Source organism: Aplidium turbinatum, chromosome 2 (genome assembly GCF_918807975.1).
Source record: "Aplidium turbinatum chromosome 2, kaAplTurb1.1, whole genome shotgun sequence".
Lineage (NCBI taxonomy): Eukaryota > Metazoa > Chordata > Ascidiacea > Aplousobranchia > Polyclinidae > Aplidium > Aplidium turbinatum.
This window is the reverse complement of record NC_137473.1, coordinates 33,843,573-33,862,857: the sequence shown is the minus strand read 5'-3', so window position 1 is coordinate 33,862,857 and position 19,285 is coordinate 33,843,573. Positions and strand designations below refer to the sequence as shown.

The following is a 19,285-nucleotide window of genomic DNA, read 5'->3' as shown; positions in this document are numbered from 1 at the left end:
ACAGCACTGCGTTAAATATTTCCTCACCATAAATAGAAACTTGGTGAATTTACATTTTAAAGATATGATGCTTTGTTGACGGTTGATTATATTATTTTCTTTCAGATAACTCACAATTATGGCGCATGCAGACCTCTGTATGTTGTGTACGCCAATAGCGTTTCACTCGTTTGTGATCACTTCGTGAGCATTTTGGTGAGTGCACCAGCAGTTATTTCAACTCGAGATTCCCCGTTTACAAAATATAATGTCTTAAATTATTATCGAGCACTAGACTTTTGTAGTTCCCCAAGCTAAAGTAATATAGTTTACCGCTATATATACTTTTGTTTCGTTTCGTTTTGTTCGATAGACTCGAAGTAGTATCCAAGTCTTGGAAATCCACAATACTGTAAATATAACATGATGTACGGTACTCGGCAACACCTCTATACACTTGCCTTGTGAAACAGTGACAGAAACCCATATTTGTGATAGTAAACGCATTGGAGTATTTTTGTGATTGCTATTTTAGTTACGTAGGCTACCATTCTTTTGAATAGTTCAAACCTTGGCAATTGAATTTATGATTTTCTTGTCAGAACGGGCTGTGGTTTTCACTTGGATGGTGTTTGTTCGTTTTAATCCCAGCCACAGTTGTTGGAATGAAGGTGGCCAAATTCTTCAGGAAAATGAAAGACGACATTGAATACGAGTAAGTAGTTGTTTGAATGTCTTTTTCTCATTTTTCAATGCTTATCGACAGCATGTGTATGTGCTTTGATAAGACATTGGACAACATACATAATGTGTCACGGATTTGGCTTCCTTGTTTCCTTGTTATTCATTGAAAGTTGGCCACCTGACATTAGCCAGAATTTGACAAAACACATCCAATCAAAGCCGCTAGCAGGGTGATGTTACTCTCACGCTTTGCATTTTGCTAGGTTTACTTTTGGATGATATTTTTTCGGTAATGTCATATGGATGGTTGTTTTTACCCCGAGAGATATTCAAGGAAGTGCAGGCGTGGAAAGGTTAAATCCATAAGGCATCAGACAACATTGTTAAGCCTAGTGAAGGGAAGAAATAAGTCATAAAGCACCTTTTTGATCATGCTGATTCTTTTTCTGCTCGCCACCCAGCGTTTATTTTTTCTTATCATTTTAACCGAATTATTTTTATTAAAATATTTGAAATGGAATGCTTGTTTGAAGGAGGATAGACTTTTGAGTGGAGTTGTTGGTTGGGCTCTAGTGGATTTAGTTATGTCAACAGAGTTTCTTTTTGATAAAGCTTGTCTAGCTGAGATGTTTGTGAGAATTTGATATATTGTGCAATGTCATGAGATGATGAGACACAGGCTTCTAGTTGTAGGGTGATATTGATGGCAGAGTTGATGTTTAGAAAGTGATGATTGCGTGACTAGGCAAGTGTGCAATACTCTTTGTAAAATAAACAACGGTTAAGGTTGGTTTTTGCAGTGTGTCGCTAGCCCTTGCTTCTCAAATGGCACTCCCTCATTGTCCCATCTGGTTGATTGCCTGGCCGCAGTCCTGACCTGATCATCAAAATTATAGTTTGGCATAAACTTTTTATAAATATAATTTAGCGTTCTTCACCGATTGAACTAAAGCTAAAATTTCTGCACCATGATATTTCACTTTCTTCACTTTGCAGATTTGTTATCTTGCATGAATCCAACGTAAAAATGTTATTTTTATGTTTACGAATATTATATGAAGATGAAACACTATTTTATTGATTGATACTTGCATTTTGCTAAATGGGAAACCGCCTTAAATAGCCATTTTTAACCTGGACTTACGTCGAATTTTTGTAACAATTTTTTTCATTATTCCTGCAGCAAAGAGTGGGCTGACATGGAGATGGATGCAATGAACCCTACCAGTTTGTGAGTCTTCCTTCGTGTTTTCTAATTTAGAGCATTTGTCATTTTCATTCTGATTAGCCAAATTTACAATTCGATTTTCTTCTGCTACAAATACTCCACCACATTTAGATTTATTTTATTCTGCTAATAGCTCCTAGACCTAGAGAGAATCACACGAAAACTTGGAGCTTCGAGCTATGAGCAGCATTCTACTCGCACTTTTCAAGTTTTAAACCAACAATCAACTTTTCCGGTTAACTTATCGATAAAAAAGTGGAGAGTACCACACTAAATTAGCAAGTTCTTTTAATTCAAATTTAAATAAACCTGAGTTTTATTAAAATTTAAATTAAAAGAATATGAATTTGTCAATTTCTTGTGACGTACTTTGTACTTTTTTGATTATTTTATCACACTACGCATCCTTTTGGACAGTTGGTGAAGTCAAAGGGAGATTTCAACGAAAAGTTTAGTGATGAAGTTTTATTTTAATAATTTATCGATGTTTTGATCATTTCAAAACAGATATTTCAGAGAAGCGAAAGTGCAAATTGTGTTTTAGCATTTAAATTTAAGACAAACTATTTGTGCAAAAAAAAAAGGATTTTTTTTTTATGTATATGTGTCGCCGATGTATTTTTTTTATGTTAAAAAATACGAGCGCAAAATTCGATTCACATCCCTAGTTCCAATTTTTTTTTTCAAGTATTTGTCATCACTTTTTTCTCATTTAGCGATGCCATTATAGCCCCACCGGGAAGAGTCAGGTGAGCAATGTCAATCGGTTGTTAATCTGGTTTCGTTGAATGGATTGAAGGTGTTTGGTGGTCACAGTTTTGCTTTCATTCACACTGAACCGTAACCTTGTCAATGTTGTTATAACCCAAGTTTTATAAATTTAAACACTGACCCCTACCACTGATACCACTAAACACTGACCCCTACCTAAACACTGACCCCTACCACTGATACCACTAAACACTGACCCCTACCACTGATACCACTAAACACTGACCCCTATCACTGATACCACTAAACACTGACCCCTACCTAAACACTGACCCTAGAAATTCATTTAGAGCTCTTACTTTTGTGTGTTGTCATCATTGAATGTGGAATCAGTGGTGTACGCAAGGGGGTGAGGTTGGGGGTTAACCCCCCCCCCCCCCAATTGAGCTTAATATTTGAAATTTTTGTATTGTTTTATGGCTTCATTTAAATGCGTCATTCTCTATTTTTCTTAGTTTTAATGTAAATCAAGTTTTGTAAACACGTATTTGCGTTGTGATGCAGCAATTATAGCCAAGAAACTATCTGCGACGAAACAAAAAAGTGAAAAATTGTGTAGCTGGCATTAATATTTCTAAATTTTTCGCTTGCTTTTGTTAATAAGTTTAGTACAGCTTTTTGAAGTAAAACTGTAGGCTATTGTGGATCCAGGCTCACCACCATGCTCTACATTTTGCTTATGGCTAGCCTATTTTTGGTAGGCAACAATTTCCACCGTTTGATTGAACATCTCCTAGGTCCTAGCGTGAGCACTGAGCACCTTAAATGTTACGTTGACAAAAACGCGCGGGATTGCCTAAAAGTGTTTAGTTTAAGATGAACTGACTGCTTTCACTCAGAGATGCCGACATTGGATTTCATTCACCATTTACAGTGCATATTTGATTTTGCCAACAAATTTTTAACGAAAAAAAAAAGCGTACGCTAATGTCCGTCAAACTTTCTCGACCGTCTCGTAGCCTTCATCAGCACAATGATAAGTGTACGTCTGGTGACCTGTCATAGGCCCACTTTCGTTTCAGCCGTGAACTAAATGTTGGTTACGATTAAAATTGTCTTATGAATTTTTTTTAAAACCCCCCATAAAAAATTCCTGCGTATGCCGCTGGTGGGATATTTTACTGTAATGAAAAATTTTAGTCCTGGCATTTTTTTAACTAATTCAACACCTGTTAAACACTGTTATGAGTTCACTGTTGTGGAATAGTTACACATATTAGTAAAATAGGCTACAATTAAGTGTAGTTTGAAGTAAGAAAGAAAAATAAAGAAAAAAATCTTTCAGCCTAGGCTCCCAGCGAAATCAATTTTTTTGTTTACAATGCAGTTTAAAGTACGCTGATTAGTATGTTACTTTTTGTTGTTTTTTTTTTCTTCTTCTTTTTGACAGTGTCAGTATGACGTCAGGACAGTCATTTGTGCGATATCAGGAGAGTTTCTTTTCGAACAGTCAAATGGAACAACATAGAAAGTGCGTAGTTATATCTGAGTGTAATGAGGAGAGAAAATAAGGGGTCGTTCAACTTGGCCTACCGGGGTGATGTTAAGATTACTAAAAACCGACTCGTAACATTTTTTCACTAAATTTAATTTGGCACCCCTAATGCTCGAGGTTTACTATCATTGAAAGCATAGAAGCTCTTTGCTCATGGAAACTAAGTAATTGATAGCTGTTGATAAATACAAACCAATAAATGGCGCAGAAGTGATTACGAGAGGATTGTTGGTGGAGTTAGGTTGACGTTAGTTGGGAGATTACATTTTGGTCAAATTCTTAACTCCTTTATTATTACTACTATTTAATAGCAGCTTTACAGTCCCCGTTTCTAATCCGACAATTGGTTCATATCAAACTGAGCAATCTTGCAAAAGAAATATACCACAAGCAAAACGTTTATCTGCAAGCGTAAGCAAAACGTAAGTGCTTCTGTTGCTATACTGTTGCGTTTTTGACACTTTGAAACTCAACCGTGCAAAGGGCAATTTCACGTTCAACTGTTTACACTGCTATAAAGAGTATAGGAAGTCACAGTAGTTTGTCATGGTGTAGTGACAGCTTATGAGTTTGGAACTAGAAACAAGGAAACTAGCTCATTCCAACTTCTAACCCTAATATTTTTTTAGACTATTGAGGTTGTAAGTTGGGAATAACTTTGTGTTCAGAAACAAAGCCTAAGGAAGAATGAGCCAATTTTCGCAGAGCAATAGGTCTAATCGTTCTTTGTTTTAAATTACATTACGTTCAATTTCAATATGTTGTATTATTTTTCATGGATATTTTTGAAACACTTACACTTACCGTCTGCAGTGCACTGTGCAGTTACATAAACTACACTTCGCGGTATTGTAAGGATATAAGCCATACAATTTTTTAATCAAAAATAACTTTTATAGTTTAAAGAACACTAGTTAAAAGTGACTTATATTCAGTATGTTAAGCAGAGCTACTTTTCGAATTGGTCGAATATTTTGTTAGAATTGTGAATGTTTGCATGATCAAGTAATCTCTATCTTTTTTTTTAAAGTTATGTCAACCAAATTTGATGAATCTGCAAAAACATCAGGGTAAATCTCATGAAAACTAAGCTGTACAAAAGTGTACATTAATCTATTGATTTCATCGCTAACAATTTGGATGTAGATTCTTCAACACAAATCTGGTAGAAGTCTCTTTTGTGTAGTAGTAGTAGTAGTAGTACTTCAATGTTGTTTTAATGACTTATCAATTTAAGTTCACTCAACATCCAGTTTGTGAAATTGGTACTGCAGTAGCTGCCATGTGCAATGCAAGGCTTTGCTTAGCCTTGGGCCGGTTGTTCTTCATTTGAGGGTAATTATCTCAGGTAGGCTATAATTTCTAGTGTCTAAGGAGTAGAGCACACGAGATGGCTGAACGAAATGCTACCAATAATTGTTTTTTGTTATTTTACGTTATTGCAGCACAACAATCGGTAAAAATGGAATTGATTTCATGGTTCCATCTGGAAGATCATGCCACTATTGAACCCTTCCGATCAATAGTTTAGAAATGACCCCCCTGTGATCATACATTGCAATCATTATTTCTCGGAAGGTTTGTTGGAGTTTGTACTGATGGTAATCCCATCAACGAGACTGCTCTGAGTTTGTACTGAGTTTGTACACTGAGTTTGTACTGATGATAATCCCATCATCTTCACCTACTGCTTGGTCCATCGGCATTCCAACCGTTTCTTGATTAGTTGCAAGGTGTTGCCCGAGATGACGTAGATCGTAAACCTTATCAGGACAAGTACAACAAGCTGTTGTATCTTTCGAGTGTATCGCATTCTAGTGGATGCAGTCCACTTGTAACTTCTATGTGCTTCACATGTAGTATAATTTTGCTGCTGCAAGGTGCTCATACGTGCAGTGCAATTTTCTGGAGGAGATCGTTTAAGCTGTTACGTGGTGTCCGTACACCCTGTGTTCTTTTTGAAAGGACATCTCAGAATACCTTGTCGCTTTGACAAAAACGTGTGAAGAGTAGTTTCCAGACCTGGCAAAATGAGGAAGTGATGCTTGAAGCATGCGACAATTTGTCGTGCCCGAAAATACAATTTCTGATACCCTCTTTCAAGTAAAGCTAGCCTCCTTCTTGTCAAACCACAGACTTGGTTACCTCAGCTGGCAGAGGAAACTCTTACAGTTCTCGTGCTAAGCACATAACATGTCACTGTGAAGCAGGATTTTCAGTCATGCTAACTATGAAAACCTAATCTCGAAAGAGGCTTGTCATTACAGATTCGAGTTCTTATTATTTCAAGCTGAACGTAAACGACTTTCATGAGCCATTTCACAAACGCCAATTCTTAAATGCTAAAAATACCTGGCAAAGCTTTCCTACATAAGCTTTTGATACGTTAAAAGTATTTTTTCAGTAAAATTACGTTTTCAACCTTTGAATGGTCATATGAGAAAAGTTAAAAACTACTTTGTTTTTATAAAACTCAATGACAACTAGAGGTACTTCTGTGAAAGTTGCACGTGGTAGAAGATCATTTAGAGAAATATCTATATTTAAATATCAAATACCCTTGAAAGACTATCACCCGATGGTAATCTTTCCATGTTATTCTGTACTACTCGTCATTTCTCAATACTGATGAAGTGAGCAAACATCCTTCACTATATCACCAATGCAACATTGCACATGGCTCCAACCGGACTATTAGGACTAGGAGGCAAGAGGAGCTCCTAAACGCCACGTTGAAGAAAAAATCGTATGAATGTAAAACGATAATACTATTTTCAAATTAGTTGATATGAGCTTCTGTAATGTCTAGTGATATAGGTTAATGCCATTTTTGTGAAAAAAAGTCATATAGCACACATCGGAGCTTAAACTTAAAGAAAAAATCTTCAGAATTCAACAAAAAATTTTAGTTGTAGTTTTGTCTAACAACCGAGCATTCATTCCAGAGAAATAATGAGAGCTTTTGTTATTCTTCTTGGATGATACACTTTTAACAAAAATAGCACTGTTGAAGCCACGCTTCAACAAACAAGGGGTCAGTCGAAAATTAGTAGGTTGCACTGCGATCCCTTACTTTTATCTTATCACAATTTTTATAAGTTGGAGATGATATACTACGTTGTTTCTATGTTGTTTCGAGGTGATCGTTTGCAATCTCACTAACTGTAAACATTAACAATTGTTGCTGCAATGTATCAAAGGTCATAAATTCCGTTTTCTTAAAAACTGGCTGCTCAATTATCAAGAAAATCTTGAATTTTAAAGATATTTTTGTGTCAAGAGTTTTTTTGTATTTGTACAACATTGTTCATTGAAGTTCTAACTTCAGATCAAAATTGCTGGTTTAGTCACAAAGAAAAAAGTTTAGGGGGAACAAGACTAGAATTAAAGAGCACTACATTTTCTTTAATTCTGATCGTTGAATACTTAAAAAGAACTTCATATTCATTAGGCCACATAATCATAATTTACTAATTGTAGTACAGTAGTCGTGATTGTGGCATGCATTATTACTTAACGGTTTATGCGCTGAATAGCCTATGAGTCAAGCGTATAGAATTCTCGTTGTAGCAACTGTCGTGTTTAGTGGCAAGAAATTCTAAAACTTTAAAAGAATCATGTAGTTTTCGGCAATTTTATGCTGATTGACGATAAATTTATGCTTGAAGTATGATAAAGCTGTTTGGTTTATTGTTAACGTTTGATTGTAGCCTATATTACCTAAAATGAGTTGTGCATTTGTACAACACTTAAAAGAATATACTTGCTTCAGTATATTGCATGTACTATTGTACTCTTCTGTGTTCACGCTTTAAAACCACCTCGGAATCTCGCTATTCTGCATAGCACTAGAACGTCTTTGTCGACATCGCACTTTCGAATTACCAACTCTTGTGTTTTTTTCCTGGTACAGATCTACCAAAGTGCTTCCTGGAGAGTATTATTGAAGGACAACTGCCAAAGCTGCTATGTCGTTTTTGAACCTTCTTCACAGAATTGTCTGTTGTGGCTTTGCTTGGAAAGTTTTTAGAGGCTTTTGTACTATGCAATAATAAATACTTCTTTGTACAGAAATACGCAGTTGTCATGACACTGCTATATAACCATTACCTTTCTCAATTTGATACATCGTAACATGTTGCTTTTATATTTGGCCTTCTCGTAGTCCGTAGTAACCTGGGCTGTTGGTGTGGTGATTGTGGTCGGGTCAACACCGTTCTTCTGGGGTGGTAAATAGAAATTACTTCCCTTTTGTCAAGCTCATGCTGTAAGTGGAGCTTAAACGACAAATATCCCTGTTGTCCAGGGGCCCAACAAGTAGCCTTGGACGGGGGATTTAAAAAAATACAAAAATGTGTAAAAAGGTAAAGGTGGTCCCATACTTGATTCAAGTGTCGGGTATGAGACGATAAGGTTCTGCATTGTACTCAGTCTTCGGCACTAAAAAGAGCAAGGTGGCCAGTTCCTTTATCTCGGCCGCCGTTCCTGCAGCAATTATGCCCACCCAATTTATAACACCCTTGGTATAGAGGTGAGCGGTGTTTTCAACAACCAGCTGAAGCCGGGAGTCGAACCAGGTTTGCATAATTGGAAAGCCAACGCCTTATCCGTTTTGCGCCATCCCACCGCCTCAAAAATGTGTAGGTCTACATTAATCTAACCTTGTAAATACACTATAAAGTTACTTTTCTGTGTTCCAGAGGGGGAGGCGATCGCTCCTTCCCCCCTGGATCCGCCACTGCCTTTGTCTAATTGAAATTAATTTGAATCTTGACGTTTCGCAATACTTCTGAAAGGAATGCTTTTAGCATTGGTTCTTTGTTTGTCCACTGTAGCCTATGTTGCTGCCCACCACCTATTGTTGGGGAAAAGTTAATGAGCGTCTTTTCACCGATATTTCAAACGTATTTTAACTGTTTTCAGCATTTGTGTGAAAATATATTTGGTTGCTTTTTTGCCTTTTTGAAAGATATTGCTTTGTAGATTTCTTTATAATCATTACACCCGTTTTCTTCAGTATATTGCAGAAACAAACTGTGTCGCATTGCCAGCAAGAAGATGTTTTGTCATAGATTGCGGTGACTTGCCAGCTGTTGATTTTCTCGTCGTGTGCTTTAAATATTTTGTGGTTGACTGATTGGTGCGGTTTTACCATCCCTTGTTAATAAAAAAACTAATGTGTCCATGGTTTGTGATAATTTGTTACCACTAGACACAAAAAAACCTCTTCCGAATTGCATTTCACATTCTTCACATGTGGAATCCTAGGATAACCTTAAATCTAAAAGGTGTTTTCATCACAAATCAAATTTATTATGCACTTCTTCGAGCACATCGTAATTATAGGACCGTAGATTGTGTTGAGAGCCATATAAGTTACATAGTACATAGAAATGCCTTTCCGTGAAAGCCATATACAGTAGAACTCGGTTAATCCGGATTCGATTTGAGGTGACGTTACCTAGATAGAAGGGTATCGGTAAAAATCACCGAAATTGAACGCATTAGTGTGGTCATCTGCCAATTCCGTAACGCGCGATCACCACATTTGCAACCCAGTGATAGAGTTCTTTTGAATGCATGTAAAATGAATGTATTTGTAGACTCTGCGTCTAACGCAAGAACACACTGGAAAAAGTTACATCTTCAGACATGCGTGTCGGAATAATCTGTAGTCACTCAAAACTTTTGAAAACAGTTACCGAAGACGAGTTTCTATAGAAAACTTACAAAAAATCGGGCAAATCCGGATAAAGCGATAGAGAAAGCGCAACTTTTGTCCGGAATAGGCGAAGATCCGGATTAAATAATCCGGATAATCTAAAGCTGTTTTTCAAGAAAAAGATTACAAATCATTTGTACTTCCAGTTTTATCCGGATTCGGCGAAGATCCGGATTAACTTAACCGAGTTCTACTGTAGCCTATAATGCTTTAACACTAAATGCTGCACAACTAACGTGTAGGCTAGTGGCAGCTGGTGAATTGTGTTTGATAAAGCCAGTGATTCAATAAAACACGTGGTTGTTAAACAAAGTGGATTTTATAGAAGCTTGCGGTTTGATCAAATGGAGCCACGTCTTCGCTGAAGACGATAAAAGCTGCGGGAGGTACATTTAATTTGGTGTATTCTGTGCGTATTTTCGGCTCTAAATTGAGATGAAAGGTTAAGATAAAACTTCGTCGTTTTGAACTTTGGAAGATATGATCGACTTATCTGCGAGCCAGATGCTGTCATCGAAAGAGCCATAGACCTGTATGTCTCGCGACCTAGATCTAGCGTCTAGCGAAATGAATTTAAGAATTAGTGTATAAAGAAATAACGTTATAAATTAATACATTTTAATACAACATTTTTTTTCTCCACTCCCTCTTTCTAGCTTCAAAGCCCGAATGCAAACCTTTTTTTCTCTGCTCCTTTTCTATTTATCTCGGGAGCAGGTTGCTCGAAAAATTACACAATCTTCAGGAAATGGCAAATAGATTGAACTGGTTCAGTTTGTTTTCATTTCTGGCTATCACAACGAAAAAATACCGTAGCCTAGGCTATATGACAAACATAGCAGACTCACAAATGCTCATCTTCTTGAGCTTTTGAGGACATCAGTACGTGACAGAAAGCCCCGATTCGATGCTATTGTGAGATCTAAACCAACTCATCATTTTTCTCACTGAAACAATCTTGCAGATGTAGCAAACTTCACTTTTGACTTTTACTAAGTTATTAATGTGTTGTAGTTGTAGGGTACATTCACATAAATAAAGCACCACAAAAATAAAGCTTGTCCAATATTTTTACTATTCGTATTTAGTGGATCATCATGTTGTCAGGTTTGACTGTACTGGATCATGGCAGAAATCATTTTGAACACCCTTGCTGTAGTAGTAGTAAATTAAATGCGGTATGATGATGTCATTTTCGAATTTGTTAAGGTATTGTTAAACAATAACCAACTAACTGTGACTTCATAGATATTGTGCAATAGGATTTTACAATTTCACACAACTTAAAGCATTTTGAAAGGTCCTTCATATAAATTAACTAAAGCCTCTGCAAGACTTACAAGATGCTTTCAATTATTTTACTTAACATTTTTAGTACGGTATGAATATGCCTTGTCTGATGGTTGCTCCTTTGTAAATCCAGGATTTGAGGAATAATGGCTTCAAACATCACTTATACCAATATTACTCAGGTAAAGAAATGAAATATTGTATAGGGCCTGCTTTATCGTTGTGTAGAGCTTACATGTTTATTAAGTTTAACTAAACTGCGGGTTTTAAATTTTGTAATAGTGGATGTTTGAAAACGGTTGAATATTATGTTTGGGCTAATCACAAAATTTAAACAATTGTCACAAGCTTTAAAATTTTCGGAAACATATTTTTACTCTTGTGCAAACCTTAGGTTTATACCTTATTTTATTCCTAACAAAGTCGTTTCAATCAAAACATTATAAAACCAAAGTATCCGAAGAAATAATTTGGAAACATTAGCCTACTTAAATGTGATGTGTCTGAGAAATTTATAATTGGCCAATGCTAAATTTACACTTCAATCCAGTGTCGTAAAATTTTAATGGGTGGTTGAAAGCTATTGCAGGAGACCATATTAAACTGTATTTATTTCAAGGCAGAAACAAAAGAAGGTCTATGACACGTCACAAAACATAACCATGTAGCCTAAATTGTGCTTTTGATGAAGGCTGCAAGATGGCCCATTGGGCTATAGTTCACTAGGCCTACCTTTACGCTTTCTGTTAAAATATATTGGTTAAGTGGACAATGTTGATGTAATCCCAGCCAACAAGCCCATATGGGCCCCATATACTATTTTAATGGGCTTGTGGGCATATGGGTTCTATGTGGGTTTTTGTGTTTTTACCATATGTGCCCAATATGGGCTTTCTTGCAGAATGTGTTGCTAAATGAAAAGGTGGAATATAAAACTTCCAATCTTCAAATGCGTGATCATATAAATGCATTTTAATAAATTTAGCCACATAAAATTATTGATCATGGGCTAAGCATGAAATATTGATGGGCTTCCCACTTTGTTTATGGGCAGACCATGGGCTGCCTACTTTGTTTATGGGCAGACCATGGGCTGCCCACATTTTTTATGGGCAGAACATGGGCTGCCCACATTTTTTATGGGCAGACCATGGGCTGCCCACATTTTTTATGGGCAAACCATGGCCTACCCACATTTTTCATGGGCAGGCCATGGGCAGCCCACATTTTTTATGGGCAGACCATGGGCTGCCCACATTTTTTATGGGCAGACCATGGGCTATCCACATTTTTTATGGGCAAGCCATGGGCTGCCCACATTTTTTATGGGCAGACCATGGACTGCCCACATTTTTTATGGACAGACCATGGGCTACCCACACAGTGATTCAAAGGTTTGTGGGCAACCCATACTAATACGATATACACCTCGATCAGAGTTTGTCTAGACTTTGAGATTTTTTAGTTGTCTCAAACGACTTTTATTGATCTTTTAAACAAACACAAAATGAAAATGAACAAGCAAAATTACTGGGGGCACCTTGCTATGCATTGCGCAAAGCTCACTGCTTGCAGTTGGGGCACTTTGGCAAGGTTGGCCGTAGTACTATTTTTGGTGCTTACATACCACAAATAGGAAAATGTAACATGGAGATATGTACCTTCATGGCCATTCCATCGTATAAACGGTGTGCACTGTTGACGCTCTTGGCTTACGCCGATTGAGCACTTTACTGGGAGCACCTTGCTATGCATTGCGCCAAGTTCACTGCTTGCATTTTGAGCACTTTGGCATCTGTCTGCAGTTATATATACCTGATATACATATGGGCAGCCTGTATTACATTTATGGGTTACATATGGGCAGCCCATATTAGATTTGTGGGTTGAGTGTGAGCAACCCATAAATGAATATGAGCAGCCTATATGGGGGCAATGTGATGCCCGCGGACACAATGTGTATGGGCCCCATATGGGCAGCTCACATGGGGCCCGTACATCAGCCCATATAGGACCCCATGTGGGGCCCATATGGGCTTGCTGGCTGGGATTGTAATGTAACTTATAAATGCAACCCATTGTCCACGTATATTGCACGCAATATTTGGTCATTCTTTCCTGTAAAATGCGAAGAGGTTTTTCAAGTTAGTTAAGATTACATCTGGCAGAAAAAAGTTTTTTTGAACTTTTAATTAGGCTACTCGTAGTTGTGCCTTGCTTTTCCTCGGCAGCAGAAACAGTAAGTCAAAGGTGATAAAAATTACTACAAATCCTGTGATTACATCAAACGAAACAAGATTCTGAAATGCGACGTGTCTTGTTTGAAACACCATAGCCTAAGTGAAAATAGTCAGTAGCCTATATATTAAAATAAACACTTTTTACACAAGAACACGCATTGATACTTCAATTTTCATGGAGGGGAGGTTGAAAGCCACGATTTTGAAACGAATAAAGACAAGAAAATTTTTTGCCAAAATAAAACAAATTTTTATTTGAAAAACGTTTCAATGTAAAAAACTAACGTTGCTTATGTTAGCGAAATGTCCAAGCAAACGGTAAAAACTGTTTACTAAAAACAAATGCTCGCCCACTAGCGAAAACAGACATGTTATGGAAGCAGGTAGTGTGCCTGGATTGATAGTAGCCTAGTTTTGCTTTAAGCAGCCTACTTAGCTCATTCTATAGAAGGCATAGATGACTTACTAATTACTACTGACTTACTTGCTATATTATAAGTAATCTCTGCTTGTAGGCTACACAACAACAGCAAATCTCAAGCCAGCGAGAAATTTCGATCCCATTTGCTTAAATTTTTACTGTTTTGTTTCGTCACAGATAGTTTTTTCACTATAATTGCTATAGGCTATCACAGCAAAAATGCGTATTCTTTAAACTCGATTTACACAAAAACTAGTAGGCTAGGCCTAATAAGTTGCGTTGATGTAGAAAAATAGAGGATAACTCATACACTAAAGCCATGATAAGCAATAAAACATTAAGAAAAATTCAACTTGAGTTCTGTGATGAAAAGGACCTGTGTGTTGCAAATACCTGGTTTAAGAAAGAGGAAGTAAGAAAAGTGACTTTCAGTGCAGGTGGAAATGAAACCGAAATTGACTTTGGGTTGGTATGCAGGAAAAACTGATCAAAGATGTGAAAGCAATACCATGCGAACTTCAGCATAGGTTGGTGGTTATCGATTTGGACAAGAAAGGTCTGAAGAAAACTGTAAATAAAAAAAGGGTGATCAAAAGAAAAGTTTGGAAGTTAGAAGATGCCGACACAAGAGAAAGGTTTAAAAAGAGAGTTGAAAGTCTTGTTCACAACGACGTGAATGATGTAGGGCAGGCATGGCCAAATGGCGGATCGCGATCCGGTTCCGGATCTTTTCAACTTTTTTTGTGGATCTTTCAAGTTGGCTCTGAAAAAAACTTCAAAGTATTTATTTTAAAAATTGCTAATTTTTTTTACTTTTTTTTTAAATATTCATCTTCATGAACCAGGGATATCTAAAGAAGGGGATATGAAGGCTTTTATTACGTCTGACAATAGAAGGGCTTTTGTTTATCGTAAATAATCTGTGTTTGTCGTAACATGACAATTGGCACCGATAGTAGTTTAATAACTCTTGTTATGATAACTTGCATTGCGCTATTAGCATCAGGCCTGGATATTCACAGCATGCTCATGGTTGCTTGTTACTGCAACTACTCATATACCTGCTTAACATCTAGCCTACTGCAAAGGCTTTGTTAAAAAAAAACAGCTTACTGGCAACTTTTCAACTGTCTTTGTAGACAAGTATTCTTTGAATATGCTCTACGTAACATTTGCTAACTGTCTTCTGTAGCTCATTGTACCAGTTGCACTACAAAACTTTCTACGATTTTAAAAAGAACTACATGTTTAAAGCACTACAAACTACCGCCCTGGTAGTGTCACGAGAATAAGGCAATCGCTGCGAGCCTTCATATCCCCTTCTCTAGATATCCCTGTCATGAACTCGTAAAAATCGCTGTAAGTAACAGGAAACCACGTTTCGATAGTATTGTAAAATCAAAGCCCACTCATCATTTTTCTCTCTAATACCAGACCTGTTCATTACAGCACACTCATTCACTGATTTTTAATCAAATTATGTATATATCGTATCTTGACGCCTTGTTTTAGATGTACCCAAATAATTCCATCTTTTTTGTATGATACAAAAGGAAAAATGCACATCTTCAGCCAGTGGCGTAGCCAAGGGGGGGTTTTGGGGGGCACGCGTGTGACGTCACAAATCACCATATTGAGAATGATGCTTTCAGTTTCTATGTCTCTAAAACAAAGTTTGCCTAATTTTACACGAAACTGCATTAAAAGAGCGAGTTTTGCCAATACCAAACATTCGAATATCTCAGCCAGGAATTAGCAACAAGAAAACATAGAGACTTAGCTTTATTACCGAAAAATGCCCAAGAAAACATGATCTTATCCTTTTGCTATGCCACCGGACAGCACTATGTTACAGGAATATTTATACCCACATTTTTGTTGAAAATGCTCTCAGAATGCACCGAATTTAAAGTAATTTTTAAAAATTTTCTGGGGGAGGCCCCCCAGACCCCTCGCCGCTGGGTGTCGTCTTCAGCTCATTGTGGATCACTAAGTTCTCAGATTTGCCGGTAGTGGATCATGGCCAAAATTATTTGGCCATCCCTGATGTAGGGGAAGGGAAGGTAATTTGATACACTTTTAACATTTTTGCCTGTTAACTGAAAATTATCTGACACAAACTATTGATTTTAAGCTGAAATGAAAGTCTGATCCCTTACACACTTTTTAAAAACATTTTCACTTTTTTATTTTTGTTACTTTTTTTTAATTGAAATTTTAAAAACGTCACTCAACTGTATCAATTTACCTTCCACGGAAGGTAAATTGATACACCCGGAAGGTAATTTGATACAGTAAAACTAATACAGAAATCCCCTTTGACAGCAAAGCAATAAATGAAAATTTAATATGTGGTTGACGTGCTTGGGTGCAAAGATGACTGTTGAGGCCCATGTGTGCGGCGAAGCTTCTGCAGCGGGATGGTCATGGGAAGGATCATTGGCTGGAGTTCTTATTCAAGGGGGGTACTTTGCACTTTTCTTATTTTTTGACAGCAGATAGCGTGTAGGCCTACGAAAGCTTATATAATCGTTGTTTCCCAAAGTAGCAGGTCTTGTTAATAAAGAATAATTTATTTAAATCAACTAGATCAGGGGTTCTTAACCTTTTTTCCCTTATTACCCATTTCTGTCCAGATCAAAGTCCCATTACCCAAAATCTAATTTTATCTATTTTACCATATTAAAAATATAAAACAGCGTTATTCAGCAAAAACAACATTTAACGTAAAGAACGGCATCAATAGTTTCAGTGAGACATTTGCGCTGTTTTTGTGTACAATCGATGCAATATTGGGTGCGATTTTGGATACTGCACAAAGCAAATCTGACTTCAGATCTAACAGCTTGTTTCGAAGTTTTGACTTCAAAGCAACAACACTTGAAAATGCTGATTCACAGAGATAAGTGGAATGAAACATAGTCAACAATGTTAGTGGTTTTGCACAACTTTTGGATATGCTTATTGCTTTCCCCATCATTCCCCAGAATTTTCTCAAGCTTTCATCTTCAAAAGAATATAGCTCGCTCGTCTCAACACTAACTCTAAATGTACACTTAGCTATATAAACTACTTCAAACAACTGCTAACAGCAACGCAGCCATCAAGCTTGCTCATAAAACAACTGTAACTGAACTGATTATACAAGAAAAATCTTACTAATATGTCACAAAAATGAAATACATAAAACCGGCAACAAAAATGATGCGAAAAATAAATCACTATGACGAAAGAATTCTAAAAATGATAAAATATCACTGTGCTTGTTTGGTTGTTTTGAACGGACTCAAAACATAAAAAAAGCATAAGTAATAAAGCAACTTTACCACTTACAGAGCTCTGTGACATTGTTTGTTACATCTATAATTCTAAATATTCTGGTTCAGCTGATTACCCACCTGCTATCCTGAAATTACCCACATGTGGGTAATTACCCATAGGTTAAGAACCACTGAACTAGATCAATGTCAACATTTATTACAGTCACAAAAAAGAATTTAATATACTGTATCAATTTACCTTCTCCACATGTATCAATTTACCTTTTTCAAAAAAAGTTATGAAATACTGATTTTTGTATGCTTAGATGCACATTGCAGAAAAAACGTGACATGCCCTTTAAGCCTTATCAATGAACTGTCAAATGAGTTTGGTTTCATCGTTCAGAAACTTTTCTTTAATTTTTCAGACGAAGATAATCATGAGTTAAAATTTTTACGAAAATACTCAAAAAACACACTTTCACAATTTTATGCCATAAAAGCACGAGTTAGCTGCATGGTGCAATTTTTGTAGGGATTATTTTCACAGATCTTCCACCTAATGACAATATTTTTGACCAATATTTTTTGTACATTTCTGTGGGGGGGGGGTGTATCAAATTACCTTCCGTATCAAATTACCTTCCCTTCCCCTATGGGGAACCTTCAAGAATGGAGTTCTGCAAGCTTGCGATGAAGTTTGTGGGAAAACAAAAGGCAGGATGGATCGAGGAGATACGTGGTGGTGGAATGAAGATGTGAGGGAAGTAATTAGGGAGAAAAAAGTCGCATACAAGGCTTGGTGCAGAAATAGATCAGAAGAAACTAAGCTCAAGTACAAGCAATTGAAAAATCGGACAAAGAGAATAGTTGCAAAAGCTATGAAGAAAGAAGCTGAGCAGGAATTGACCAAATTAAAAAACAGTCCTAACGAAGTATATAAGTTTATGAAGGTTATGAAACGGGATGGGAAAGATGTAGATGGTGGACGTTGTATTAAAGGAAGGGATGGAAAACTTGGTTTCAGTGAGAAAGATCGTGGAAGAATTTGGAAAGAACATATGGAGATTATAATGAACGAGGAAAACGATTGGGATCAAAATGTGGAAGCCGACGTGGTAGCAGGTCCATTAAAGAGAGTTACTCGAGAGGAGGTGACGCAAGCAATGAAGAAAATGAAATCGGGGAAGGCTCCTGGACTATCTGAAGTCACTGTGGAAATGATACGCGCAAGTGGAGAGACAGGACTGAAAGCAATGCAGGAAATCAGTCAACGTGTGTTAGATGGAAAAGGAATGCCAAATGAATGGAAGATGAGTGTGGTGATACCCATCTTCAAGGGAAAGGGTGATGTCATGGATTGTGGGTCATATAGGGGAATAAAACTGTTGGAGCATGCAATGAAGGTAGTGGAAAGGGTGTTGGAGAATAGAACAAGATCTGTGGTGAAGCTGGACGAGATGCAGTGTGGATTTATGCCTGGGAAGAGAACGACAGATGCTATTTTTATTTTGAGAAGGTTGCAAGAGGAATATCGGGACAAGGGTAAGAACTTGTACATGTGTTTCGTGGACATGGAAAAGGCGTTTGATAGAGTTCCAAGAAGATTGATGGAATGGGCAATGAGAAAAAAAGTAATGCCAGAAGCTCTCGTGCAAGCCGTAATGGGTCTTTACGACGGTGCAAGGACGAGAGTTCGCGTTGGATCTGCCCTCTCAGACGAGTTTTCGGTGAAGGTTGGTGTACACCAGGGTTCTGTCCTCTCTCCTCTAATCTTTGCCATTGTGATTGATGTGATTACCGAATGTGTAAGAGAAGATTCATTAATGGAGATACTGTACGCCGATGATTTGGTTTTGTTGAGTGACACAATGGAAGATCTGAGAGGGAAATTTGAGAAGTGGAAGGAGTCGTTTGAATGTAAAGGTATGCGTGTGAACATCAAAAAGACAAAGGTCGTAATAAGCGGAACGGAAGGGGAAATCACAATGAGCAAAATTGACCCATGTGGCGTCTGCGGAAGAAGAGTGATGGCAAATTCTGTTACATGTAGCCTACGAAATGCAAGAAATTGGTGCATGGAAGATGTGCAAAGATGAAGAGAGTGACATGCAGATCTGGAGATGGTTTTGAATGTGAAAGATGCAAGAAGATTGAGGAAGGAATGATTGGTCCTGTTGAAAAGCTGAATGACG

At 37.2% G+C, this 19,285-nt stretch overlaps 2 protein-coding genes across 5 annotated transcripts in view; both read left to right on the top strand.

Annotated features, from left to right (window-relative positions):
• The window catches only part of LOC145765136 (prominin-1-A-like), a 46,168-nt gene extending 36,826 nt beyond the window's left edge, over nucleotides 1-9,342 (top strand). For 2 of the 3 annotated variants that reach the window (XM_082576896.1, XM_082576894.1), the window contains exons 18-22: nucleotides 106-195; nucleotides 582-694; nucleotides 1,847-1,894; nucleotides 2,608-2,640; nucleotides 8,071-9,342. In XM_082576896.1, the coding sequence (XP_082433022.1) occupies nucleotides 106-195; nucleotides 582-694; nucleotides 1,847-1,894; nucleotides 2,608-2,640; nucleotides 8,071-8,104 (318 nt within the window). In that variant the 3' untranslated portion in view covers nucleotides 8,105-9,342. The remainder of the gene's footprint in view (nucleotides 1-105; nucleotides 196-581; nucleotides 695-1,846; nucleotides 1,895-2,607; nucleotides 2,641-8,070) is intronic. The other variant, XM_082576895.1, reaches the window with a different exon arrangement.
• A 1,845-nt stretch (nucleotides 9,343-11,187) lies between these two features.
• The window catches only part of LOC145764543 (prominin-1-A-like), a 59,632-nt gene continuing 51,534 nt past the window's right edge, over nucleotides 11,188-19,285 (top strand). For both annotated transcript variants that reach the window (XR_014288487.1, XM_082576165.1), the window contains exon 1: nucleotides 11,188-11,351. Coding sequence is in view for 1 of the 2 variants with exons in the window: in XM_082576165.1 (XP_082432291.1) it covers nucleotides 11,316-11,351 (36 nt within the window). In the remaining variant the exon portion in view is untranslated. The remainder of the gene's footprint in view (nucleotides 11,352-19,285) is intronic.